We start from the raw sequence: 25,403 nt of genomic DNA on the forward strand, positions 1-25,403 counted from the left end.
CGGTCACCCCGCTCGCGGCTCCCGGGGGCGGCGGGGCCGGCGGCGGGGGCGGGGCATCTCGGGGCGCCCCGCGGGGAGGCCCCGCCCCCAGACAGGCCCCGCCCCCTTCAGGCTCCACCCCCGGCGCCGGGCCCCGCCCCCCGGCGCCCTCCAACAATGTGGCCGGCCCCGCGCGACGGCGGCGCGCTCTCATTGGCGGCGCCGCGCAGGGCGGCTCCCCATTGGCGGCGGCGCGCGGGGGGCGGGCCGTGCGCGCGGCCCGGGTGCGCCGCCCCGCCCCGCCCCTCCCCCTCCCCCTCGCCCGCCGCCGCCGGGGCGGAGGGTGCGCGAGGCCCGGCCCGGCCCGCTCCGTGCGGCCCCGCTCCGGCACGGCCCGGCCCGCCACGGCGCCGCCCGCTGCCCGGTGACGGCGGGCGGCGCTGCCGCGCATGGCGAGCCGCGGCCGGGCCGCGCGGCGGAGCGGCGGGCGGCGCTGACCGGCCCCGGCCCCGGGCCCGGGCCCGGGCCCTCCGCGCCGGTGAGTGAGCGAGCGAGCGAGCGCGGGGGGCGGGGGCGGGCGGGCTGCTCCTCCCCCGCGGCGCCGGCCGCCGCCACCCCGCCCCGCCGCGCCTGCGTCCCGGGGCCGCCCGCGCCCGCGGGCCCCTCCGGCGCCCGGCCCCGCCGCCTCGCCGGCCCGGCCCCGCCTTGGTCCCGGGCCGAGGGGTCCCCAGAGCACCTGGCCCTGCTTGGGACCCCTAGTGCTGAGGGACCCCCCACAGCCCTGCTTGGGGTCCCCCCAGCGCTGAAGGATCCCCTGCAACCCCCAGCCCTGCTTTGGGATCCCCCGATCCTGAAAGATCCCCTGTGACCCCCAGCTGTGCTTTGGGATCCCCTGATCCTGAAAGATCTCCTGTAACCCCCAGCCCTGCTTTGGGATCCTCCCCAGACCCAGGGGATCCCCCAGCCCTTCTTGGGATCCTCCCCAATGTTGAAGGATCCCCTGTGACTCCCAGCCCTGCTTTGGGATCTCCTAATCCTGAAAGATCCCCTATAACCCCCAGCCCTGCTTTGGGATCCCCCCATAGTCCTCAGTGCTTCTTTGGGATCCTGCAACCCTGAAACATCCCTCATAACCCCCAGCCCTGCTTCGGGATCCTCCCCAGTCCCTGGGTATTACCCATAGCCCCCAGCCTGCTTTGGGATCCCCCAGCCCTGAAAGATCCCCTGTAACCTCCAGGCCTACTTTGGGATCCTCCTAGCGCCAAAGGATCCCCCCCAGCCCTGCTTTGGGATCCCTCTAATGCCGAAGGATCCCCCATAGCCCCCAGCCCTGCTTTGGGATCCTTCTAAGGCCAAAGGATCCCCCATAGCCCCCAGCCCTGCTTTGGGATCCTCCCCAGTCCCAGGGGATCCCCCAGCCCTTCTTGGGATCCCCCCCCAATGCTGAAGGATCCCCTGCAACCCCCAGCCCTGCTTTGGGATCCCCTGATCCTGAAAGATCCCCCATAACCCCCAGCCCTGCTTTGGGATCCTCCCAGTGCTTTGGGCTCCCCCCATAGTCCTCAGCGCTGCTTTGGGCTCCCCCCACCCTGAAGGATCCCCCATAGCCCCCAGCCCTGCTTTGGGATCCTCCCCAGGCCCAGGGGATCCCCCCCAGGCCCCAGCCCTGCTTCAGGCCCCCCCGGTCTTGGCGGTGCCCCCCCCCCCCCCCGAGCACCCAGCTTGGCGCGGCCCCCCGGCGTCGCCCCCGGCCACCGTTGCCCCGGCGCTGGCGGGGGGTGGCAGGACGCAGCCCCCTGCCCCGAGCCCGGTGCCCGTGGCCCTTTTGTTCGGCTCCTCGAGGCCTCGCACGGCGGCTGCCTGCCGGGGGGGGGTCGCAGGGCCCCGGGCAGCCCAGCACCTCGCTGCCCCCCACGCCGCGGGGGGGGACACAGGGGCCAGGGCCTCCCGGGAGGAAGCGGCCCGCGCGGCGCGGGGAGAGGTTTCAAACGACGCCCGTTGGTGTTTCCTCTTTCTGTCTCCGAGGTAGAAAATCCCCTCCCCAGGCCCGGAAACGTGTGTGTGTGTGTGGGGGGGGGGACGGATGGGGGGATGCCGGGGCCCCCGGGGCCAGAGCCCCCCGCTGCGGGCGCCGGCGGTAGCTTGGTGCTCCGGGGTGATTGTGCCGGGGTCTCTTCGCATGGGGTTTTCCCCCCTTTTTTTGCCATCCCGTTTGAGGGGGGGCCCTGGCTGGTGGCTGGGTCTCCGTGGGGGGGTGCTCTGCTTGGGGGGGGCGTCGTGGGGCCCGCCGGGCTCCCGCTCGCCCCGTCCCCTCCCTCCCCGCCGGCCCATCTCTGCCGCAGGGGAAGGTGATGCAGCAAAAACCGCCGGCCCCCGCCGCGGGGAGCCCGTGACGTCCCGGCTCGGCGTTTTGGGGCACGTGCTGGGGGGAAAAGGGCGCCCTGAGCCCCGCGTGCCACCCCCCCACGGAGACCGCGCCGGGGGGTCTGCCCGGAGCCCCGACGCCTCGGTGACTGCCGCGCCGGGGACGGGCCCCGCGGTGGGGGGTCGGCGGGGCGTTCCCGGCTCCGGCAGCCCCGCCGCGGCGGGACGGGGCCTTCCCGGACGGGCCATGGCCGCCAGCAGGGAGAGGCCTTGTTTATCTCCGCGAAAGCGCCTGGGAGAGGCCGTTGCTCCGGGGAGAGGCTTTCGTGGAAGTCATTCAGAGCCCGGCGGAGAGCCCGGGAGGCCCGGTGCCCCCGAGAGCGCCTGGGCCCTGGGGTCCGCCTGCCCCAGCACCTCTGCTTTTACCCCAAGGGCCCCCCCGTATTTGCAGGGCTCCCCAGGCCGCCTCGCACAGGCCCTGCTCGGCCTCCCCCACGTTATTTTTGCCCTGTCTTGCAAGGGTGTGTGTTTGCACTGATCAGCAGAGCTGGGGGGGGCCGTTGGGTGCAGGGGGGCACAAACCCCGACATGGGGGACCCCTCTCCCCCTGTTGCTGGAGCGTTTCACCCAAAATTGCGCATGTCAGTGCTTGGAAACACCGCGGGGATCTCGGGGTGTTTCTGGGTTCCCGAGGTCTGGGCAGGCCTGGCCAGTTCCTGCCTCGGTGCGTGGCCTCATCCTGGCCCCGCAGGTCCTGGAGCGGGGCACTGGCGCGGGCTGTGGTGGCCTGGGGACCCGGGGCTCGGCGGCTGCTAGCTGCTGCGCTGACTTCTGCCCCGTCCTGTGGCCCGGCGTGGGCTTCCCAGCGAAGGCGGGGGGCGAGGGAGGCGAAGGGGGTCTCCCGGACGGATCCGGGTCTGCCAACGCGGTCTCCGCCTCTCGTTGCGCAGCGAGATCCCAGCCTGTCCCGTGCTATGTGCGTTCGGCGTGACTTCTCCACGAGCATTTGCAAATGAAAATGGAGGATATGTCTTTGTCTGGCCTGGATAACAGCAAACTGGAGGTAAGCAGCCCTGGGAGGGGGGATTTACCGCCTTCCCCAGCGGTCGTCATGCCCAGACCCAGCCCATTGCCCCTGGTTGTCCGCCCTGGCTAGCCAGGGTCTCCATCCCGCTTTCTTCCGGCTCTGATCCGGACTGGTGCTGAGCCTCATGGGCCAAGCAGCTGCAGCCCCATCAGGGCCTAACGCAGCCTCCTTCCCTCGGCTCTTACGGCTCCGTGTCCCCTCCTGCCCCAGGCCATCGCGCACGAGATCTACACGGACCTGGTCGAAGATGCCTGCCTGGGCCTCTGCTTCGAAGTCCACCGGGCGGTCAAGTGTGGCTACTTCTTCCTGGACGACACGGACCCCGACAGCATGAAGGACTTCGGTGAGTGCCCAGGAGGTTCCCGGGGACGGGTTCCCCGCGGCAGGCGGGATGGAGAACATCCCATTCCCAGTCACAGCCAGGAAGGGCTGGTGCTGGAGCCTGCTGTCCCTGGAGAGCTGTTGGGAGTCTCTGGCTTGAGCCAGGGAAACCCAGAGGGTCCCTTTACCCCAGGTGAAGCACCATCCCCAGGAGCTGGGGGTTGTGGCCAGGGTTTCCCTCGCAGGAGAGGCAGATCTTGGTCGTTAACTTGCACCCGGAGCGGTGGGTTTCCATCGGTCCCATCCAAGCAGGGACGGGGCAGGAAGCGTGGGGCTCCCCCGGGGCCGGGCTGATGCGTGTGCCTCCCCCAGAAATCGTGGACCAGCCTGGCGTGGACATCTTTGGGCAGGTCTACAACCAGTGGAAGAACAAGGAGTGTGTTTGCCCCAACTGCAGCCGCAGCATCGCCGCGTCCCGCTTTGCCCCCCACCTGGAGAAGTGCCTGGGCATGGGCCGCAACAGCAGCCGCATCGCCAACCGGAGGTGAGCCCCACGCACCGATCCCTCTGCGTGGGGAAACTGAGGCACGAGCAGGTGACCTGGCTCAGAGCTGGGCTGCGGGTCTGTCAGGTCTTTCTGCAGAGGACAGGGAGGAGAGGACCCAGGCAGAGTCAGCTCATCTCATCCTTGATGAGCGTGGGGTGGAAACCAGGTGTCCTCTTCTCACTTTTGCTTGCGAGGTTGTGTGTCCCTGTCTCCAAACCCAGAGTCCTGGCTCCTCCGTCCCCCTTCCCTTGGCTGGGGACCCCCATGTTGTATCTGGGGCCGGGTCAGAGCTGGGACCCTCGGGAGTGGTCTGGGTGGGCATGGCAGAGCTCCCAGGGTGCAGGGATGATCCTGGTGGGGCTCCCAGGGCCCTGACACCCGTTTCCCCCCTCCGCGTGCAGGATCGCGAGCAGCAACAACATGAACAAGTCAGAGAGCGACCAGGAGGACAACGATGACATAAACGACAATGACTGGTCCTACGGCTCCGAGAAGAAAGGTGGGAGCACGCGGGGGTGGCGTGTGGGCACCAGCCATGCTGGGGGCCCCCTGGTCGCCCTGTACCTCCTCGCACCAGGGAGGCTGGGGCAAAGAAAGGTTTCCCACCCCTTCCGTCCCATGCAAGGGCTGGAGGACACGTCCTGGCTGGCTGGTTCCCTCGCGGCCCCTTCTCCGGGCGTTTACACGGGGGTTAAAGCAGCCGAGTGCGGAGCTTGGTGTCCCCGGTGCCTGAGCTCCCTGGCTCATCTGCTCCCCTCTCTCCTGCTGTCACCGGGGTAGCAACGTCCCCCGTTGCGGTCCCAGCAGCATGGGGACGCCCCATGTAGTTGAAGGGTGGCTCTGGCCACTCGTGCTGCGACGTTGGGGGTTAAATCAACCAAATAAAGTAAAACCCATCCCCTTCTCTGTCTTTCCCTAGCAAAGAAGAGGAAATCGGATAAGGTGAGGAGCGGGGGGCCACGGCGGGGCTGGGGGCCGCTCCCGCAGTGGGGCCGCGAGGATGCCGGCGTCGCTCGCCCCAACCGGGCCCCGCTCTCGTTGCAGAACCCCAACTCGCCCCGCAGGTCCAAATCCCTGAAACACAAGAATGGTGAGTGGGCGGGGCTAGGGGCGGGGGCGTGGCTTTGCCGTGCAGGGGGCGGGGCCACACTCGGGGTGGGGCTTGTGGGGGGTTAGCATGGCGCTGCCCTGCGGCGAGGGCGGGGTGTGCAATGGGGGGCGGGGCGTTTGGGTGGGCGGGGCATCTGCGATGGGGCGGCGCTTATTCTGGGGGCGGGGCTTTCTCCGCCATGGGGCTGCAGAGCTGGCGGCGGGGCCGGAGGCCGGTGGCCCCTCGGAGGAGGCGCGGCGGGCCGGGGCCGCAGGACGTGGGCCGCGGGCGGGGGACCGTCCTCACCCGCCCTCTCTTCCAGGCGAGCTCAGCGGGAACCCCGATCCCTTCAAGGTGAGTCCGTGGCCGTGTCCCTGTCCCCCCACCCCCTGCGTCCCTCCTGCTGGCCCCCGCGATGGTCCGGGTCTCTGGCGGGGGCTCCCGTCTGTCCCCCCCCCCCCAGCCCTGACGCTGCCTTTTGTCCCCCTCAGTACAGCAACTCGGCAGGGATCAACTACGAGACGCTGGGCCCCGAGGAGCTCCGGACGCTGCTCACCACGGTGCGTGGCCCCGGGGCTCTGCTTGCGGCGTCACCGCGGCGGCCTGGGGGTGCTGCCAGCCCGGACCCTGGGCAGACGTCTCCGGCAAGGAGAGGCGGTTGGGGGCACGTGGGCAGGGCGCGATTCCGGTGTGGAAATCGTGCCCTAGTGCATCTTCACCTGGAGAAATCCCTGCGCTCGGCTGGGCGGCAGGTCCCGATCCCGGGGCCATGGTGACCCAGGGTGGTAGATGCGGTTGATGTGGCTGGTCTCTCCTGGGGGTGACGGGACAGCTCGGGGCGGGGGCTTAGGGTGCCCCGGGCCAACTCCCTCGTGCCGGCGTGATGGAGCACAGCCCTGGGGCTGCGCGGCTGCTCGGCCGCCCGCTCACCCGTCCCTTCTCTCCCCAGCAATGCGGGGTCATCTCCGAACACACCAAGAAGATGTGCACCAGGTGAGAGCTTTGGGGGTTTCCTCGGTCTGGGAAGGGCCACCCGGGGTTTGTGGGGCTCCCTAGGGTGCTCGGATCCAGATGGGAGATGGGGAGGACAGGAAAAGGCCTCGACTCAGCCCCACGTCTCCTCTGGCAGGTCCCTGCGGTGTCCCCAGCACACGGATGAGCAGCGGAGGTCGGTCCGGGTTTACCTCCTCGGTCCCTCTGCGTAAGTGAGCACAGATGGGGTCTGCGAGGGCAGCGTCCCAGCGCGGGGATGGGGACAAGGCTCCGTCACCCAGTGCCGATGGCCTGGCTGCGAATGGAGATTGTGGGGGGGCTGTGGGGCGTCTCTGCCCCCAGGTCCAGAGCAGGGGCGGGGATGGGGCAGGGACGGCTGCGGGGGGATTTGGGGTGCAGGGAGGGGACAGGCGCACGGGGATCCGGCTGGGCTGGCGTCGGGACGTGCAATCCAGCTGCGAGCGCAGCCCCGGCCGCGCTGCGGGGAGCTGGATTGAGCCCGTAGCGTCTCCCTCGCACCCACGAGCGGGCAGGGAGGCTGGGGGAGCCGGCAGCCCCACCGGCTCCGTCACCCGGCTCGGAGACGCGTGTAACACCTCTGCCCAGGTCCCTCCCCGAGGCGGAGGGCAGCGTGGAGAACGACAGCTTCGACGTGGCCGAGAGCCAGGCCATCATGAGCCGGCTCCAGTGGGACGGCTCCTCCGACATCTCGCCCTCCGACTCTGCCTCCTCGAAAGCAAGTGAGTGTGGAAGCGGGATAGACCCTGCGGCACAACCCCCTTGTGCGGGGACACGGCTGGTCGCTCCTGCCCTGGCCCCCACATCTCCCCAGCACAGGAGGGGACAGACTGCGGCCAGCCAAAGTCACCTCAAATGGTCCCTAAACCAGCTCCCGCTGGGCCATCGTCCCCCCTATTCCTGGGTGCGGGAATGTCCCCTCGTTTAGGGGTAGGTTTCCCTGGGTGGGGGTTTCTGCTGGGGGGATCCTCTCTGTTTGGGGGGGCTCCAGTCGCCCCAGCCATGCCCCAGCGTCCCGTCTCCTCCCTCCCGCCCAGGTACAAACAACTCGGAGTCTCGCAAGACTAAGAAGAAAAAGCCCCACCTGGGGCTGGTGAGCGGCGCCCCGGGGCTCGGCTCCAGCAAGAAGAAGAAGCCGAAGCCGCCCGCGCCCCACACCCCCAGCATCTACGACGACATCAACTGAGCGCAGCGGAGCACGCCGTGCCGGTGGGGGACGGCCGGAGGGACGGACGGACGGACAGACGGCCGGGGCAGCCCCTCCTGCCCCGCGCACCCCGGCTGGGGCAGCCCCGCGACTCGGACACGAGCGGGTACCCGGGGCGCGGAGGATGGAGGACTTGGCCATGGCCGCGGGGGGTGGCAGGGCCTTGGGGAGGGGGGGCTGGATGTGGCGCTCCCTGTTAACGCCCCCCCGCTTCCCTCCCGGTGCCTCTATTTATTCTGTGACATAGTTTTTGTATGTGGGTCTGATCAGGGCTCTAAGGGGGGGCATCTCGCTCGGAGCCGGGGGCGCAGCCCCCCTTCCCTTTGCACCACCTACCCAAAAACCGGCTGCTGCTGCCTCCCGCGCTCACCCCTCCAGGGCCCCCTCACCCCCAGCGGGGGGGGAGCTGGGGCAGGTTTGGGGGGAGCTGGGGCAAGTTCGGGTCTCCGGGACGGGCACAGACCCGGCTGCTGGGGTGGGCGTTGGGGGCAGGTCGCCTCCTGCCCCATCAGTTGGGGGTCGGTGCCTGGCCCAGAGCTGGTCCCCGATCCGTGCCCCGGGCTGGCGCTCGCTGGTCGGGCCGGCTCAGGGTGGGCTGAGCGCGTTGGGGGGGGCTTTTCCTCGCCCAGAGCAGACGAGTGGGGCCCCCCCACCCCGAATCCGCTGTAACGAGCTGGGTTCGGCTGCTGGCGGGCGTTGGGGCCTGGCCGAGGGTCCTGGGGGGGCTGCATGCTGCAACCTTTGGGGTAGTTCCTTTGTGTTTGGGGCTGTTCGGGGAGGGGGCACCTGGGGCTGTGTCTGGTCGGGGAGGGCTGCTCTGGCCAGCCCTGCTCCCAGCCGGCCCCTTTTGGGGAAGGGTGACCCCGATCTGCCGGGGGTGCCCGGTTAGGCTGGAAGACGTCCCGTACCCCAGCCCGTCCGCAGAGCGACGGGGGGGAGCGCAGCCCAGCTTCGAGGCTGAGTTCTCCCCTCTCCTCGTACTCAGGCTGGTGGCCCCGGCGCGGGTCTGCGTCCCCGTCCCCGTCCACCCGGGGACCTGCAGTCAGGGCGGGGGGTCCTTCGGGTGGTGGCTGCTGCTCTCGCTGTCGTTAGTCCCTCCGCGTGGCCCCCGGCCTCGGGGCTCGGGCTGCCCACAGGGACGGGGCCCCCCGAGTGGCCCCCGTGCTGGGAGCAGGGCCCCGCTGTGCTGGCACGGGGGGGGACCGGTCCCTCGGCTGCCCCCAGCCGCATCCAGCTCCCCAGCCCCCTCGCAGCCCGGTTTAACCCCCCCCGGCTATTTCCCACCGCGGAGGTGCAGGAGCGCAGCCGGGCGCTGCCGGCTGGGGACAGGGGCTGGCCCGGCTCGTGTCCCTTGGCCGTGCCCCCCCCGTGCCTCTGGCTGTGTCGTGCCTGGGCTTTGGCCGTAGCGTTCGGGGGGGAGCTGTGCCCCATCTGTGCCCCCCCCCGCACCCTCCCAGCAGAGGCAGCGCAGCCGGGTCTGTAGTTGGGTCTTGCAAATTATGGTGCTCTCGATTCTGGATTCACTTTTGTTTTAAAACTGCTGCTAAAGAATATTGCTCTGGTGGGGGGCAGCGGGGCCCCGCGGAGGCCCGGGGCACCCCGCTCCCTCCGGGGGTCTGGGCCGCCGAGACCGTGCTGGGGTTGGCCCCAGGCACCCCAAATTGCTTGGGGGGGGGGTGTCCATTGCCAAAAGGGCTGCTGGGGGACCCGGGTCCCGGCCGCAGCTCTGCCCCCCCCAGTGCCGCTGCCCGGGCCCGCCGGGAGCACGCGTAGCTGGCCTTCGTGTGCGCAGGGCGCCTGCCAGCGCGGGGACCGCTCCGTCCCAGGCCCCCAGCTGCTGCCTCCCAGCTGGGGAGGGGACGGCGGACGCTTAGGGGACACGGCCGGGGTGACAGCCCTCGGCCTGGCCGCGATTCGGGGTCCAAGGGGCTGTAAGAGGGGGGGTAACGGGGCCGGCGCGGGGAGGGCTGGTTGGCGGCGCGGTGTCCCGGCCCCTTCGGGTTGGCATCCCGGCCCCCGCGGCAGGGCCGGCGCCAGCGGTCGCGCGGGGACGTACTGTACTGCGTGGGCTTGAGACTTTTATTTTTGCATACGTAATCCATCCTGTACAGGTAGTTGAGCCGTTGTAAGGTCTGTGTATCCCATTAGTGGGTTGTGGCTGCCCCTGTAAATAAAACTGCATCTTGACTTGGTATCTCCGGCTCGCGGCTGAGGTGCGGGGGCCGGGCAGCGCCCCGGTGCCCTGCGCTGGCGAGCGGGACACGGCCCGGGGACGCGGCAGCAATGAGGGAGCGTGGCGGCACCGAGGCCTCTGGACACGAGCCTTGGCTCAGCCCCCGGCGCTGCTGCGCTGAGCACTGGAGAAACTAAAGGTAGGTCTGATTCAAATTGTTTTTACCCAATATGGGGTTGGGGGGACAGCAAAACACCACAAGAAGATGGGGTGTGGAAGGGGGCTGCTCCCTGGGGCTGGTCTGCTGGGGGTCCTGAGCACCCTGGTCCTGCGCAAGCCGGGGCAGGCTGACCCCCACCCCGAGCTGCCTGGGTCACGGCTCCCCGGCGGGGCCCCCGCGCCCCCCGCTCCGTGCCCAGCCCAGCGAGGCGCCACACGTCTCCCGCCACGCGCCCGGTTTCACCTGCTTGAACAAAATCCACTCCGGGGCTTGTGTTTGCAAATGCGTACTTCTTAAAAGTGCAAAGAGCATAAAAACATTTCGAAGCTAGCCGTGGTTTGGACAGGCAGCTGTTCCCCCCCGAGCAGCGTGTTTGGAGCAGCCTCAGCTAAAGTTACCTTTTATTTGCTTTAAAAAGTCTCTTTGAGAAGTTGTAGCCTGTTCTGGTGTGGGGCCAGCGAGTCCCCTGGTCTCCAGGGGCAGCAGCAGCGGTTGTACTTGATGCACCATTAAACGAGCGGCCGCGATCCTGCCCTGGAGAAGGGGACAGGCGCAAGCTGGCCCAGAAGCGCGTGCGGGGCGCGATGCCGTCCTGAGCGAGCGTGCGAGGCCGTGGCGGTGGCAGCGGCGGCGGTGCGAGAGGCAGGGCTGCATGGGACCACCGCCGGGCGCAGTGTGCCGGCTCGGCCGACGTGCCGCGGAAGCGAGCCTGAGCGTGCAGAGCCGCCGCGTCCGCCGGGAGAGGAGCGAAGGGCAGCAACCGCATCCAGCCGAGCAAGACCGGCTTGTTTCCACATGCCCTGCGCTCCTCCTCGGAGCCGAAAGCGCGACGGGAGCACGGGAAGGAGCCTCCCTCCCCTCCCACGGCAGCGGTGCCTGCACGCGTGGGGATGCCTTGGGCCGGGAGGGGGGAAGAAAGTGAGTCCGAGAGGCTGGAGGCAGCACGGCCCGGCTCTTCCTGCCGCCACGGGGACACAGTCACGTGCAGCAAGAGCGAGGCAGGACAGGACGCGCCGAGCTCCAGCCGAGCTTCTGCCCCGCCGGCCACTCGCTGCCCTTCGTCCCTGGGGAGCGGGAGGTCGCTCGGCCCCGGCTGCCGGTCTCTAACATCGCTTGTCACGGCACGGTTGGGAAAAGCCCCGACGCGAGGGCTGTGTCCCCAAAGGGCCCGCGGGGAGAGAGGCTGCCTCGCCTCCCCGAGCCCCCTCTCCCGCCTCCCGCCGTTCCTACTGGCCGTACATCCCGAACGCCAGGAAGCTGAAGAAAACGGTCACCCCGATCAGGGAGACGGTGGCCGGCGCGGTGAAGAACTGCCGGTAGTTGATGCGGCAGTACCAGATGACGGCCAGCATCACCATGATCACCGGGATCATCAGGCTGCCCGCGCTGGCGGTCGCGCCGCTCGCTTCGGGGGGCGCGGCGATGGGGTCGGGCAGGGCGGCGGCGGCGCTCTGGGAGAGGTGGCAGTGGATAACGCAGTTGTCCGTGATGTTGAGAGAGCGCAGCGTCCGTGCCTGGTCCTGCAGGAGTTGGCCGCGATAGATGAACTTCATCTGGCTCTCTTGGCCTGGGAAATATTTGCTTTTGAAGAAGAGAGAGGGAAAGAGGAGATTAGAAATGCCAGAGCCAGGACTCATCAGTCCAGCTAAAGCAGGCTGCGATCGGAGCAAAACCCAGCCACGGCAGCGCTGCTGCATCTGACGCCCAGCTCCAGCGGGGACTGCGCAGGCATCGGGTCTCGGCAGGCGCAGGAGCTCCCTGCCCCAGCGCAGCCGCCCGCCGCTCGCTCGCGGAGGACAAGGCGCTCGCCAAGACTGGCACTCGCTGCCCGGCTGGCCTTGATCCCGCTCGCCAAGTCTGCGCAGCACCCGACACCGCTGGGCCCCGGCCTGATAACGCGCTGTACAGCAGATAAAGCCTTCCCGGAGCGCGTGGGAACCAGCCACGCTCGGGAGGTTTCCTGTGCCGTTCCCGAGCTGAGATTATTAAAGACGCCTGGCAGCAGACCCAGAGCTTTGCAAACAGAGACGATGAAGTTCCCCTGCTGGCAGGGGCCCAGGCAGGGACAGCGCGGCCAGCTGGGGACCGGGACGCTGTGGGACAGCAACAGCACTGTCACCATGTGCCGCCTCATCTTTTAACCTAAGAACCTCCTAGTTTGGAGAAAAGGAAGCCTGCAGCCCTCTTGGCAACGCGACAGCGGTACTTCTGTAGTGAGAAGTAAACGAAAACCCTCTGCAGTTTTAATGCCTTCGTCTCCCCAGGGACGCCTGCAGGACTGGGGGGGGGGAAAGGGGTCTGCTGGGCAAAGCACCGCGGCGGCCCCCCAGGCCGAGACCGTCGCCCTGGGCGGGGGACAGCTCTGCGTCGCGACCCAGGGGACCTCGCTCACCCCTTGCTCTGCCCTCGGCCTCGCACAGCACCCGCAGACCGTTTATACGAGGGGGGCCAGAGCCCCAGCAGGGGCGGCGAGGAAGGGTTTGTCAGTGGGTGTCCCCCCCCCCGCAGCGCTCCCTCGAGGCTGCGCGTCGCCTCTCGCGCGGGACTCACCTCTTGAGGACACCCACGGTGTCCTCGGGCCTCACTACGGCCACCTCCTCCGTGTCGTTGAGGAACTTCAGCCGGACCTTGATGAAGCCGGCGCACAGGTCGCTGTCCTCTGGGGCGGGCGGCCCGCGGCCCTCCCGCGCGCTGGGCTCGCTGCCCGCTGTCCTTTTGGGCAAGCTCTGGATGTCCAGCAGCTGGTCAAGGCTGGGGTCGGAGGGGCTGCCGCCGTCCCCCTGCTCCAGGGCCAGGCCCAAGTCGGACGTGGCCCCCCCTTCCTCTTCTGCTTTCTCTTCCACGGTTTCGGGGACCCTCGCGGGTTCGGGGGGCTCGGTCGCCCCCGCCGCGCCCACGTACCGCTCGACGTGGCTGAGCCGTATCACGGCCGCGTCCCCCGTGGCCACGATCGTTCCCAAGAGCTGGTTGCTGCTGTCGGCGACGTACGTGGACAGCCAGGCCAAGACCAGAGCCAGCGCCAGCACCACGACGCCGGCCGCCACCGTCACCTCGTCCCCCACGCCTCTGATGATGGTGGCGTCGGGGGGCTCCATCTCCGGGCTTCTCGCTGGAGCTCCGCTGCAAAGCACGAGACAAGGGGAGGCTTCAGCTGCGCCTCGCAGCAGAGCGGCCCCGGGCAGGACCCGGCGCAGGGCGGTACTGAAGGGGCGCAGGCGGGATGGGAGCGGAGGCGCTCGCCCTGCTCTTGCTCCGAGGGGACAGGAACGAACATTAAACCCGACACAAACACGCAGCTGGCGACCGAATCACCATCGGGCCCCTGTTGTAGGGAAAACAAGCTGGACGTCCTAACACTGCGGTGGTTTTTCTCCGAATCGCCCGGAGCGGGCTGCAACCGTGCCAGGCGGCGAGCGCCCGGAGAAGCTGGGTTTCTCCCGCTCGGCCTGCTGGCTGCGTTGGGCTGCTCTCCTTCGGCCTGAGCTCAGCCACGAAGCCCTCGCGCCAGCGCAAAACGGCTGTGCTGCGGCAGCGCAGAACTCCAGCCGACTTCGTGGCCGAGCTGGGTTTTAGCAAGATGTGAATAAATCCTATAATTGCTTCAATTACACAAGGAACCAGAGAGGAGGAAGATTCCCTTACTGCAGACGCTGCTCCCTAATCCGGAGGTAGCGGAGGGGAGACAGAAACCTACAAACCAGCGAAAGCTAAGCAAGAAAACCAGAACCACCTGCAGCAGAAATTAAACATTAACCTGTTCCGCGAAGAGCACGCGGGCCACCGTGCTTGGCCTCACGCGGCCCCAGAGCGGAGCGGCGAGGGGCCAGCCTTCCTGGGAGGCCGGGGAACTGGCGCGGAGCCGTTTCGTGGCCAAGACACGGGCCTGGAAGTCACCACGTGGCTCCTGCTCCCGCGTGGCCGCACGCGCCCTTGTCCCTCTCCTGCCAGCGCCGAGGAGAGCGGCCCAGGGCAAGGGAAAGGTCCAAGTCCTCGGCTTTTGCGAGAAGCAGCCGGCACGGCTGGCGCGCCGGAGCAGTGACAGGGTGACGGCTGCGCGGGGCAGCCCTGCCAAACTGGCAGGGAGGTGACGGACCCTTCGAAAACCCAGGGCTTCTTTCGGAAGACAAAACTTACTGCCCAGGAATAATTACTTCACCTTCACGCTGCAGAAGGAGATCGTATCTCTTCCTACGTGCCAATTAGGAGTACAACGTCTGTAATTACAGCCTGAACGTGAATCCATCAGGAGAGGAGCCGAGTCCCTGTATTACCAGGTCACCGTGAGCGCAGTTTGGGCGGCGCGGGGGCTGCGCTTACCTTGCTCCGGCTCCGGCGCTGATGCCAGAGGCTCCCTGGGGAAGCAAAGCCGCTCAGTGCCCTGCCATCGTTGCCACGCTGCGCCCAGGCGCTCGCTCCGCTCCTCCCTGGCAGGAAACAAGGACCAGAACGACACCGCTGCGTCGTCCCTCCCGGCGCGGCGGGGCGCGGAGCCTGGTTAACATTCACCCCGGCCTTTATCGCACGCGGCTGGGACCGGCCAAGGACACCCGCGCTCGCTCCGGCCCCCCCGCGCTCGCCCCTCCTCGCCTGGGCACCCGCTCCCGTGTGAAACCGGGGCGCTCGGCTCGCGCGGAGCCGTCTCCCTCCTCCAGCGGGGGGGCTCAGGAGCCCCGGGGCGCTGCAGACAGCCCCCGCACGGTGGCAACTTTTGGGCTCCTTTCCGGGGCCAGAGGTGGGGGGGCGAGGTGTCATCCCACCCCGCCCCCGGCATGGAGCTGGGACCTGAGCTGAGCCCCCGGCAGGGCAGGGACTGCGAGCGGGGCTAAACCCCCACAGCAGCGGGGAAGGGGCCAAGCCTGGGGGGGGGGGGTGCAGCCTGGCAGCAGGTGGAGGGGCAGAGCCTCAGCTGGGCCGAGTGAAGCGCTTACGGCAAGGAGGGATTGGGGGGGGTTAAACCTTTATATTGGGGGTGGCTGGGGTGAGCTGTGCTTTTGGCTGGGGGGGGGCAGCACCAAATGGAGAAAAAACTGGTTTGTAGGTGCACATGAGTGTAATCCTGGGCTGGAGGGTCAAAGGGGGATGGTGGCTTGCGGGGGCATTTTGGGTAGCCTGGGGGTGCCGGGGGGAGGAGGAGAGACCCTTCAGACAGGCGGTGGGGGGGGGGCACAAGGGGAACCCTGGGGCTGATGGAGGGATTTGGGGGGCAGCAGGAAGGGGGCAGAGGCACTGGGGGGGATGGAGAGTGCTGCGGGGGCACTGGGAGAGATGCTGGGTCCTAGTCAGGGGGTGCTGGGAGGGACAGAGGACTGGGGGGGCCGCTGGGAGGCCTAGGGGGTACTGGGAGGGATAAGTGGCACTGGAAAGAGGCACTGGGGGCTACTGGGAGGGATGGTGGGCACTGGAGAGGGGCACTGGGAGGACTGGGGGGTACTGGGAGGCATGGTGGGCACTGCAGAGGGTCACTGGGAGGACTGGGGGGTACTGGGAGGGATGGAGAATGCGCGGGGGGGTACTGGGAGGCCTACGGGGATACTGGGAGGGATGCTGGGCCCGTGGGGGGGGTTACTGGGAAGCACTGGGAGGGATAATCGGCCCAGGTAGGGGGTTACTGGGAGGCACGGGGAGGGATGCTGGGCCCGGGGGGGGGGGGTTACTGGGAGGGAAGCTGGGCCCGGGGGCGGCGGAGGGGGGGGCCGGCCCCAGGGCCCCGCCCCCGCCCGCACTCACCGTGTCCCGCCGCCGCCGCGCGCCGGAAGCGCCACGTCACAGCCCCGCCGGGCCCGCAGCTGCGGGGGGGGGGCGGGCGAGGGCGGGGGCACGGGCGCGCGCCGCGCGTCACGGCTGCCCTTGCCCCGCCCACTGGGCGGGACGCGGGCGCTCGCTGATGACGCAGCCCGCCCTCCGCCCTGCCGACGCCGGGGGGACAGGGCTGGGCGCTGGAGCCCCGCCTCCGAGCCCGGCGGAAGTGGGCGTGGACTCATGGGGGCGGGGCTGGATTGGAGGCGGGGCCAGAGGGGGCGGAGCTAGTGCCGCGAGGGCGGGGGAGGGCGCGGGGCGGGGCTTGCTGCCTCGGACGCCTGGGTCCCCCCGGGGCCTGTCACCCACCTCCCACCCAGGCCCTGTCACCCTGGGGCCTGTCTGCCGCCTCCCAGGCCCCATCACCCCTCAGGGCCTTGTGTGTCCCCCCCCCAGGCCCTGTCACCCCTCAGAGCCTTGTGTGTCCCCCCCCCAGGCCCTGTCACCCCTCAGAGCCTTGTCCCCCCCCCCCAGGCCCTGTCACCCCTCAGAGCCTTGTCCCCCCCAGCCCTGTTTGTTGTCCCCCCCCCAGGCCCCATAAGCCCTCAAGGCCTTCTGTCCCCCCCACCACCAGGCCCTGCCTGTTCCCCCCCCAGGCCTTGTTTCCCCCCCCCCCGGGCCCTGTTAGACCCCCCAGGCCCTGATTTTCATCTCCCCCCGCAGGCCCTGTCCCCCCCCCACAAGGGCACAGGCTCCCCGGGGGTCACCGGCTCCCCGGTGCCTGTCGCAGCCCCACCGTGGCCCTCGCCAGTCTCCACCACAGAGGAGAGGCCGCACCATCTGCTGCCACCACATTTATTTGACGCCCAGCGGCTGCACGCGGAGCCCCCCCAGCCCATAAGGGCCCCCCCACCGTAAGAGATGGCCGTCGTCCGTCCCGGGGCGCCGCTCCGATCCGCACCGCCTGCCTGACCCACGAAGTCTCCGCCACGAGCCGCCCCGGGGCTCTCCGTCACCCAGGTGGGGCCCGCGGCACCGGGGGGGGGGTCCGGGGCGGGGGGCACTCAGCGGATGAGCCCCTCCAGCGGCAGCTGGAGGTAGCGGCGCAGGGCGGGCGGCAGGGCCAGCTTGGGGATGGCGGCGTGGCAGCGGGCGCCCAGGTGCCGCCGCACGGCGCAGCGTGCCAGGTGCTGCAGGCGCCGCGGCTGCGCGGCCATGCGCAGCGCCGAGGTGTAGAAAGCCTCGTGCTCCTGCGGGGGGGAGACGGGTTAGTGGGGGGGCACCAGACCCCCCCATGCCCGCCCGCCCGCCCATCCCACGCCGTGGTACCTGCCACAGCTCCGGCGGCACGTCCTCGGCCCAGGCCTCGGCGGGCGGCACCCGGTCGTAGGCGTTGAGCAGCACCTCCAGCGCCCGCGGGCACCGGCAGCAGAACTTGAGCATCTGCCGGGAGACACGTGTCACCGGTCGGGGGGGGGGGCGCCGGCGCCGCGTCCCCCTGCCACCGCCGCCGGGCCCCGCGCGCGCGGCCCGCCGCCCACCTTGGGGTTGACGGGGCCGGCGCCGTGGTCGAGCAGGAGGGCGATGGTGCGCTCGGGGTGCTGGTGGCGGTACTCGTCGACGGCGTGCAGGGCGCAGTCCATGGGGGTGTAGCCGGCGCCGTTGGGGGCGGCGGCGGCGGCCCCGTGGCGCAGCAGCAGGCGCGCCAGCCGCGGCTGCCCGTTGCCGCAGGCGTTGTGCAGCGGCGTGTGGTCCTTGCGGCCCGCGGCCCGCGGGTCGGCGCCGGCGGCCAGCAGCCGCTCGGCCACGCGGCAGTAGCGCTCGGCGTCCTCGGGGCGCTCGGCGGCGGCGCAGGCGGCGTTGAGGGCCGTCTCGCCCTCGCGGCTGCGGCGGGCCGGCTCGGCGCCGTGCCGCAGGTACAGCTCCACGTGGGCCTCCAGGCCGTGGCGGGCGGCCACGTGCAGGGCCGTGAGGCGCCGCTCGCGCGTGCCCAGGTTCACCCGGGCGCCGTGGGCCAGCAGCAGCTCCGCGCACCTGGGGGCACGCGGGGGGTGAGGCCGTGGGGGGGGAGAGGGAGGGGCTTTGCTGGGGGCGGGGCTTGGTCCCCCCACCCCCCTGGGGGCTCTTGTGGGCGGGGCTTGTGTGGGAGGCGGAGCCAAGCATGCAGACGAGGAGGGGGTCTGCGGGCAGGACTCGGTGTGCAGGTGGGGCTCGGCCTGGAGAGGAGCCTGGGGTGGGCGGGGCTTGGGGTGTGGGTGGGGCCTGGCATGCAAATGAGGTTGGTGTGGGTGGGGCTCGGCATGCAGATGGCTGTGGGTGGGGCTTGGCATGCAGCTGTGCTGCAAGTGGGTGGGGCCCAGCATGCAGATGAGGCCAGTGTGGGTGGGGCTTGTCACACAAAGGAGGTCAGTGTGGGTGTGGCCTGGCATGCAGATGTACTGGTGGGTGGGTGGGGCTTGGCATGCAGATGAGGCCACTGTGGATGGGGCCTGATATGCAGATGCACTGCATATGGGTGGGGCCTGGCATGCAGATGAGGCTAGTGTGGGTGGGGCCTGGTATGCAGATGAGATCTGTGTGGGTGGGGCCTGGTATGCAGATGTATGCAGATGAGTGTGGGCGTGGCTTTGCATGCAGATGAGGCCAGTATGGGTGGGGGCTGGCATGCAGATGCACCACATGTGGGCGGGGCTCGGCATGCAGATGAGGCCCGTGTGGGCGGGGCTCGGCCTGCAGATGAGGCCCGTGTGGGCGGGGCTCGGGGGCAGGACCTACGGCAGGCTCTCGGGGTCGGTGCAGAGGTGGAGCGGCGCCAGCCCCTCCTCGCAGAGCACGTTGGGGTCGGCGCCGAAGGCGAGCAGCAGGCGGGCGCAGTCGAGGCGGCCGCCGGCCACGCTGTCGTGCAGGGCCGCCCGGCCGCCCACCACGGCGTCCACCTCGGCGCCCTGCAGGAGCAGGTGCCGCGCGCAGTCCCCGTAGCCCCGGCCGGCCGCGATGCGCAGCGGCGACGTCTGCTTGGTGCGGGGGCTCAGCACCCACAGCCCTGCGGGACGCGCGGGGGTTATCCGCCTGCCCGATCCCCCACCCCACCTCCCGCCCCGCCCCGGGCCGCTGCCGTGGGGCGCACCGAGCCCAGCCCGGGCTTGGGGCCAGCTGGGGACCCAGGCGTCCTGCCCCTCCTCCCACGCAAGGAAAGGACCCAGGCGTCCTGCTGCCTCTTTCCCTGCAAGAAAAGCACCCTGGGGAGCAAGCCCAGGCTCCCCCCCACTCACCAAGGGGAGGGCCCGGGAGTCCCCCCCTGCCCCAAAGGACCCAGGAGTCCTGTCCCCTCCTGTCTTTGCCTGTCCCCACACTGCCTGGCTCCTTTCTGCCCCCCGGCTCCTCCTGTTACTCACGGGAGGCACCGAGGGGGCCCACAGCCCCCAGCACCCCCCCGGCCCCCTACCCAGCTCGGGCGACCACACCAGCTCCTCGCTGACCGTCTCCACGACCAGGTTAGCGGCACTCTCGTCCTTGAAGATGCTCTTGATGCGCAGGAGGTCGCCGGTGTAGAGGGCGTTGTGGACGGCGGGGTCGCGGCAGCGCGGGGGGCGGCGGGCGGGCGCGGGGGGCAGCGGGTAGCGGCGCGGGGCCGACTGCCGTGCCAGGGCCCGCCGGCGCTCCTCCAGCTCCAGCAGCTCCCGCTGGAGCCGCAGGGACCGCAGGGCCGAGGAGGTGAAGGCGAAGGTCTCCTGGGACATGGCGGGGCTGGCGGCTGCCCGGGTGAGCAGAGACGGGCCGGAGGCTGGGGGGCAGCGAACTGCCGCCGGCGCCGGGCTCGGGGTTATAAATAGGGCTGTGCCGAGGCCCTCGTGCCCCGCTCGCAACTGCTGAAGCAAGAGCACCAGCCGGGCCACCCTATAAATAACTCCCCGGCGTGGTAAACAGGGTCACGCTGGCTCGGGCCTGCCAGGGGCTTTAACCTGTTGGGGGGTGCAGAATTGCAGCTCCCCCGGCCCCGTGAGGCTGCTGCCAGCCGAGCCAAAACGCGCCGCGCGGGAAGGGTTCGGGGTGCCGCAGGTCAGCGGAGAGAAACCCCCCGTGCTGGGGGCAGACAGGCGGCCCCGGCCCCCCGGCATGGCGGCAACACGAGAGAAAACGCGGGTAGTTCAGGAACAGAAATAGCCCTTTAATGCAGGTTTGGGAGCAGAGGGGGGCTGGCCGGCCCGGGGAGGACTGGGGGGACAAGCGATGGCTGGTGATGAAGCTGTGTCCACACAGGACTCCCCGGGAGCGTCCAGGTCTGCCCCGCTCTCGGCTCCAGAACGAACACAACACACAGACATACGGAGGAATGAGACCGCGGACAGGAGGCCCAAGCATCGCCCGCTGGCTCGGGGGCCTCGCTCAGCCGCGGTTCAGTCCAGACCTTACCGACGGTGACCATCTTCCCTGGGCCCCGCTGCCACGGGCCCTCCCCGTGCCGAGCTCCCCGGGGTCAGCAGGCATCAGCCTGGGCCGGGGCGGAGAAGAAGTCCTCGGGCAGCTCTCCCAGGAGCCCGTCGAGGTCGTCTGCACGAGGTACGATGAAACACGTGCATCAGCCAGCGCTTGTGGGGGGACGGGGAATCTGCGCACGGGGCGGGCCTCGAGGGGAGCCCACCTTTGGCCTCAGAAGGGAGGGCAGAGACCAGCCGAGCCCCAGGGCTTGTTTTCCACCCATGCTGTGGGATCCTGAGCTCTTCCCTAGCATGTAGAGAGGGTCTAACTCACCCATGTCGCAGCCGTCAGCTCCCAGAGGCTCTTCTCGCCCAGGCCTGTAGCTCTCTGGGTGCGGCGAGAAGCCTCCAGGCAACGGCTCTGTGCTGTGGCCGCTTGTCCTGGACCGTCCCCAGTCCCCAGGGCCAGGGACACCCTGGGAGATCGGTGCTGCGTGGTCCTGGTGTAACCCAGCCCAGGCGGCGACCTGCAACAACCCAGCAGAGCAGAATTGTTGGGGGCCTTCGCACCTGCAGGTGGGACCGCAGCAGGATTTGCGTCCCTCCCGAGCTTCCTCCTCAATCCGCTGTCCCCATGTAGGGTACCTGCTGCCCAGACCCCCCCGTAGGTGCCCCCGGCAGGTCCCCACATGCCCATACCGCCAAGGCTGCCGGCATCGCGCCCTGCCTCACCCTCTGCTGCTCCGGTGACGGCTGCAAGAAGCTGCCCTCGGTCTCCGGTGGGTAGATCTTGAGCAGGTTGTTGGGCGTTACGTTGAGGTAGTGGTTGCGGTGGGACGGGGAGAAGACGCCCACCTGCGAGGACAGAGCGGTGGTTTGGAGGCAGCTCTGAGCTTTCGCTGCTGCCCCTGGCAGCGGCCTGGGGAGGAGCAGGAGCCCGTCTCTCCCCCCACAGCGTACGAGCCCAGCCGCTGGGCGCAGTGGCAGAAACGCAGCCCCGAGAGCATCGCGGCTGCCGGGGGATCTACCTCCGACAGGCCTCCCCCCCCGTACCTGCTTCAGGAGCAGCACCGAGCCGGGCTTGAGTTCGCTCTGCCTCTCTTCCAGCAGCAGGCGATGCACCGTGCCCTGCATCTCTCCTGCGGACGGGGCAAACGGGACCCGTCAGCCCCAGGCAGGATCGCCGGGAGCCCGGGAGGACTTGCGGTAAGTGCTTCTCCCCGTGGCACCGGGAGAGCCCCCAGGCTCCCGGACGCCAGAGCAAGGGCCCCCCCTTGTCACCCCCAAAAAGCGCCTACCCGTCGGGTCCTTGAACACGGCACCAGCATCAACGTTGGTCCTGGTCAGCGTCTTGATCATTACGGCCATGCTGGGGACCTTGTTCTTCGGGAGCTGCTTCAAGGCTGCCTGCACGCACAGACCCCCGTCACGCCAACAGCATCCCCGAGGACAACCCGGGCGAGGCATCACCACCCCCGGGAGGTCTGCGGTTGACCTCGGCCCGGCCCCCTGCGATGCCCTGCCCGTAATCCCGGACGCCGGGCACTAAAACAGCTCTGAGGGGAAACGCCAGAGAGCTGGGACCCCCGGAGGGGCCTTTGCCTGAGGCCCCCTCACCTTCCGCAGCACCATGACTACGCTGTAGGTCCGGAGGAAGCAGCTGGGGTCCCTCTCGTCCAGCCCCAGCTCCGTCTTCATGGCAAGCCAGGGCCCTTTCCCAAAATCCTCCTCCGCGGGCGGCGGGGAGCCAGGCAGTTCCTCGAGGCGCAGAACAGCTGCGGTCACCGCGCTGGAGCCAGGCCAGCGTCTCGCAGCCCGGCCCCGCGGGGCCGTCACGGCGAGCGGGAGCCCCGGGACCTTCCCTGCGGCTCCGCGTTGCCCTCCGCCAGCGCAATCCCGACCCTCGGCGGCCTCCCAAACTGCCGGCAGCAGCACCGAGACGTACACCCAGCCTCAGCCCGTGCGCCGGGGCCGCAGAGCGGGAGAAGGGGGTTACCTCCGTCCGCAGCTTCGCCAGCGCCCCGTGAGCCGGAGTTTGGGGAGCTGAGACCAGAATCTCCTCCAGATGTTTCCCAGCGTGCTGAAGGGAGAGAGACATGTCACATTGGGCCGCTGCTCTGCAACGAAATACCAGATGTGGGGTGTGCTCCGAGGTGGCCCCGGGTTTTGTGTCTCTTCGCAAGCCTCGAGGTACCAGGAACACAGGGCACTCGGAGCTCTCACAGCTTGGGATAAAGTAGGACCCTGATGGCAGCAACCAGCCCCTCTCCCCTGCGCGGAGCCGGACAAGCCAGGCTGGAGCCCGGCCGTGCAAGACAGGACCCACAACCCCGGCTGCTCCTCCAGCCAGCTCCCGCCCCCCGCACCTACCTGCTGCTGGGGCAGGATCCCGGCGGGCCCCGGGAAGCGGCGAGCCTTCCCCGGCACCGGGACGCGGGGGGCGGCTCGGGGCGCCTTGCTGGCCGCCGTGACCAGCTGCACGAGGTGGTTGGTGACGACGGGCGTCTGGACGGTGGCTTCCCGGGGCGGCTGCCGCGGCGGGGGCTCCACGCAGGTCATCAAGGGCCGCGGGGCGGCGGGGAGCCTGGGGGGCGGCCGCCAGCCGCTGCCGTGCAGCCGGGGCGTGGGGCAGCTCGGCCGGGGCGGCTGCGGCAGCGGGGACCAGACACCACTGCTCTGGGGCACACGCGGCGCCGCGGAAGAGCCGTTGGCTCCCGGCTGGCACGGGGACGCTTGAGGAGGTCCCGGGGTTTGGCCCCCGGGAGGGGGGACGGAGCCCCAGGAGGTCCCCGGATTCAGCAGGGGCGCAGGCTGGGAGGAGCAGGCACCAGCCGCGCTGGGCCGCAGCAGCAGCCTGGGCGCAGCGTCCGCCGGCAGCGGGGGCTCCTGCCCGCTCGAGGCCGGGGCAGCCCGTGGCCCCCCCGCAGACACCGGCTCCTCTCCCACCCGCGGCTTCTTGCAAAGCGCCCGTTCCCAGCCGCTCTCCTCCGCAGCGCGCGGCCCCGGGGGCAGCTCCCGCCAGGCAGGGCGGGCACCGGCCCCGGCCGGCAGGTCGGGCACCTCCAGCTCCATGCAGGCGGCCAGGAAGAGGTCGTTGTCCGCTTCATCCTCGGGGGCCGCTCCCCAGGCCGGGGGGCCGCCCGGGGCCGAGCCAAGGCTGCCCCGGTGGCATGGGGCAGGCGCGGGCGCCGGAGGGGAGCCTGGATCCCGGGAGCCCCCGGCTCGGTCGTGCTGCCCGGAGAGGGGCCGGAGGCCGGAGGAGCCGTGGAGGCGGCGCGGGGGCTGCGGGCCGGAGGTGGGGGCCGGTGCGGAGGCGGCGGGCGGCCAAGGCCTGGAGGGGCCGGGGGCCCAGAAGCGGTTCTCGGCGTCCTCCACGGCGGAGAGGAAATCCTGGGGGGGGGGGAGGAGGACGAGAGACCCCGTGGGCTCCACGAACCGCCCCGGGGGGGGGGGGGGCGGCACCCCGCCCCGGGGTCCCTGGTGGTGGGGACCCATTAAAAGCGATAGCCAGCTCCCTGCTAACGAGCTAACGCTGCTTAACGAGCGACCACCGCTCCGCTGTCCGGCGGGGGGGCAGCTCCGGCCCTCGGCGGGGGCCGGCGCCCCCCGGGGGGGTCCCTTCCCGGGGGTCCCTTCCCCGAGCCGGGCCGCGGCTCACCTCGTCCGCCAGGTCCCCGTCGGCCCCGAACAGCTTCTGGAGGCGGCGGGCCTGGGCGGGGGGGGCAGAGAGACCGGTCCCTCCCCGTCCTGCCCCACGGCGAGAGGGCCCGACCTCCCCGCTGCCGGGCCGCCCCACGGGCGGGGGGGGCTCGGTCCCGGTCCCCCCCCCGGCAGGCCCGCTCCCGCCCGGCGTTACCATGGCAGCGGCGCGGCGGCGGCCCGGGCCCGGCGGCGGCGGCAGGAGGCGGAAGTGCGGCGGCGCCGGGGCCGGGACGCGAACCCGCGGCCCAGGAGGAGGGAAGGGGGGGGGCTGCCCCTTTAAGAGGCCTGGCTGCGCGCGGCTCTGCGCCGGCGCCCGGGCTTCTGTCGGAGGACAGTTATGTCGCGGCTTGCCTTAAAGGGGAGGTGGCAGGTGTTCCCCCCCCCTCCCCTGGTCCGTGCGTCCGTCCTGCGGGCCGTCCGTCCGTCTGGCGTCCGTCGGGGGCCGTCAGTCCTCCCCGTGTGTCCCGCTGGCCGCCCAGCCGGTGTCCCTTGTGCCCGTCCGTCTGTCGTTCCTGCCCGTCTGTCTGTCCTGCGGGCCCGCCGGCCGCCTCTCCGTCGTGTGTCCGTCCGTCGCGTCCCTCTGTCCGTCCATTTGGCCATCTGTGCATTCATCTCTCTGCCCTGTCCCTCTGTCTGTCCATCTCGTCCGTCCATTTGTCCATCCATCCTGTCTGTTTGTCCATCCGTCCATCCATCCCCCTGTCCGTCTGTCCATCCTACGTGTCACCTCCCTATCCGTCCTCTCCAGCCATCCTGCGTGCCGTCCGTCTGTCCGTCCCCCCCACCAGCCCCCGGGCCGTCTGTCCGTCCGTCCCAGCCTGCCCCAGCTGGGCCAGGCCCCATGCAGGGTCCCCGTGCAGGGTGCAGGGTCCCCATGTGGGTACGTGGCCCTGTGCAGGGTCCCCACGTGGGGTGCACATGTCCTGTGTGGGGCGCAGGGTCCCCACGGGGGGTCCCCGGGCAGGACGCCTAGGTCTCGTGGGGGGCGCGTGGCCCCCCTTGGGGGTGCCGGGTCCCCGTGCAAGGTGCCGGGTCCCCGTGCAGGGTGCAGGGTGCTGTGCAGGGTGCCCATGTGGGGTGCTGATGCGGGGTGCTGGGTCCCCGTGCAGGGTGCCTGTCCCCGTGCCGGCCGCGTGGCCAGCGCGTCCCCTCACCGCGTGCGGGGCGGGGGGCACCCCCTTACCAGCGTGTGCGCCCCGCTGCACCCAGCTGTGCCCAGCTGTGCATGCACCGGGGCGGGGGGGGGGGCGCGGGGCCTGCGCCCACCACCGCACAGGGCCCCCCCGGCGGTGACTCACCGCAGCCTTGGCCGCATCTGCCGCCGGGGCCTCGGCTGCAACTGCGCCGTGATTCATCCCGCGGCGGCCCCGCGCGGCCCCCCCGCCCGGCGCGCGTCGCACATGCAGCCCACCGCACACCCTGCACACCCTGCACACCCTGCACACACCACACTGCACACACTGCACCCTCGCCTGCGCACACTCGCATGCCGACCTGTTGTACACAGGCTTGTTTCCCTGTGCATTTTTCGGCAACCTCCTGTGTGCA

At 70.3% G+C, this 25,403-nt stretch overlaps 4 protein-coding genes across 7 annotated transcripts; 1 reads left to right on the forward strand and 3 right to left on the reverse strand.

Annotated features, from left to right (window-relative positions):
- The first annotated feature begins 266 nt into the window (after positions 1-266).
- ATXN7L3 (ataxin 7 like 3) lies at positions 267-9,800 on the forward strand. 3 transcript variants are annotated; one of them, XM_064524579.1, is made up of 13 exons: positions 267-517; positions 3,294-3,406; positions 3,641-3,773; positions 4,124-4,295; positions 4,700-4,797; positions 5,218-5,240; positions 5,343-5,388; positions 5,600-5,742; positions 5,880-5,948; positions 6,338-6,381; positions 6,518-6,589; positions 6,988-7,121; positions 7,437-9,800. In XM_064524579.1, the coding sequence occupies exons 2-13, from the start codon at positions 3,356-3,358 to the stop codon at positions 7,583-7,585; spliced, it is 1,134 nt and encodes a 377-aa protein (XP_064380649.1). In that variant the 5' UTR covers positions 267-517; positions 3,294-3,355; the 3' UTR covers positions 7,586-9,800. The 3 variants fall into 3 exon arrangements, with proteins under 3 accessions (XP_064380649.1, XP_064380651.1, XP_064380650.1); XM_064524581.1 differs by having other exon boundaries at positions 269-517; positions 5,711-5,742; XM_064524580.1 differs by lacking the exon at positions 267-517 and adding an exon at positions 1,980-2,004.
- A 582-nt stretch (positions 9,801-10,382) lies between these two features.
- TMUB2 (transmembrane and ubiquitin like domain containing 2) lies at positions 10,383-15,888 on the reverse strand. Of its 2 annotated transcripts, XM_064524588.1 has the most exons (5): positions 15,727-15,888; positions 14,317-14,423; positions 14,156-14,213; positions 12,550-13,119; positions 10,383-11,580 (listed from the first exon to the last, which is right to left on the reverse strand). In XM_064524588.1, the coding sequence occupies exons 4-5, from the start codon at positions 13,092-13,094 to the stop codon at positions 11,226-11,228; spliced, it is 900 nt and encodes a 299-aa protein (XP_064380658.1). In that variant the 5' UTR covers positions 13,095-13,119; positions 14,156-14,213; positions 14,317-14,423; positions 15,727-15,888; the 3' UTR covers positions 10,383-11,225. The 2 variants fall into 2 exon arrangements, with proteins under 2 accessions (XP_064380658.1, XP_064380656.1); XM_064524586.1 differs by lacking the exon at positions 14,156-14,213 and having other exon boundaries at positions 15,727-15,886.
- A 686-nt stretch (positions 15,889-16,574) lies between these two features.
- Positions 16,575-19,776, reverse strand: ASB16 (ankyrin repeat and SOCS box containing 16). Its single transcript, XM_064524577.1, has 5 exons — positions 19,181-19,776; positions 18,511-18,778; positions 17,277-17,769; positions 17,065-17,178; positions 16,575-16,985 (listed from the first exon to the last, which is right to left on the reverse strand). The coding sequence occupies exons 1-5, from the start codon at positions 19,473-19,475 to the stop codon at positions 16,800-16,802; spliced, it is 1,356 nt and encodes a 451-aa protein (XP_064380647.1). The 5' UTR covers positions 19,476-19,776; the 3' UTR covers positions 16,575-16,799.
- A 106-nt stretch (positions 19,777-19,882) lies between these two features.
- HROB (homologous recombination factor with OB-fold) lies at positions 19,883-24,126 on the reverse strand. Its single transcript, XM_026122347.2, has 10 exons — positions 24,010-24,126; positions 23,812-23,862; positions 22,524-23,543; positions 22,150-22,233; positions 21,771-21,911; positions 21,452-21,560; positions 21,207-21,292; positions 20,886-21,008; positions 20,488-20,680; positions 19,883-20,286 (listed from the first exon to the last, which is right to left on the reverse strand). Exons 1-10 carry the CDS (start codon positions 24,010-24,012, stop codon positions 20,213-20,215), a joined length of 1,884 nt encoding a protein of 627 aa, XP_025978132.2. The 5' UTR covers positions 24,013-24,126; the 3' UTR covers positions 19,883-20,212.
- Between the last annotated feature and the right edge of the window lie 1,277 nt (positions 24,127-25,403).

Source organism: Dromaius novaehollandiae, chromosome 22 (assembly GCF_036370855.1).
Source record: "Dromaius novaehollandiae isolate bDroNov1 chromosome 22, bDroNov1.hap1, whole genome shotgun sequence".
Taxonomy (NCBI): Eukaryota; Metazoa; Chordata; class Aves; order Casuariiformes; family Dromaiidae; genus Dromaius; species Dromaius novaehollandiae.

Coding starts and splice junctions, on each gene's coding strand:
- ASB16 (XM_064524577.1), bottom strand. CDS start 19,475: ATGTCCCAGGAGACCTTCGCCTTCACCTCCTCGGCCCTGCGGTCCCTG. Junction 18,779..19,180: donor GGTGTGGTCGCCCGAGCTGG/GTAGGGGGCCGG, acceptor CGCGTCCCGCAG/GGCTGTGGGTGCTGAGCCCC. Junction 16,986..17,064: donor TGCCGCCGGAGCTGTGGCAG/GTACCACGGCGT, acceptor TCCCCCCCGCAG/GAGCACGAGGCTTTCTACAC.
- ATXN7L3 (XM_064524579.1), top strand. CDS start 3,356: ATGAAAATGGAGGATATGTCTTTGTCTGGCCTGGATAACAGCAAACTG. Junction 6,590..6,987: donor TACCTCCTCGGTCCCTCTGC/GTAAGTGAGCAC, acceptor ACCTCTGCCCAG/GTCCCTCCCCGAGGCGGAGG. Junction 7,122..7,436: donor CTCTGCCTCCTCGAAAGCAA/GTGAGTGTGGAA, acceptor CCTCCCGCCCAG/GTACAAACAACTCGGAGTCT.
- HROB (XM_026122347.2), bottom strand. Junction 21,293..21,451: donor CGTGTTCAAGGACCCGACGG/GTAGGCGCTTTT, acceptor CCCCGTCCGCAG/GAGAGATGCAGGGCACGGTG. Junction 21,009..21,206: donor CGGTGCTGCTCCTGAAGCAG/GTACGGGGGGGG, acceptor CTGTCCTCGCAG/GTGGGCGTCTTCTCCCCGTC.
- TMUB2 (XM_064524588.1), bottom strand. CDS start 13,094: ATGGAGCCCCCCGACGCCACCATCATCAGAGGCGTGGGGGACGAGGTG. Junction 11,581..12,549: donor ACCGTGGGTGTCCTCAAGAG/GTGAGTCCCGCG, acceptor CTTCTTCAAAAG/CAAATATTTCCCAGGCCAAG.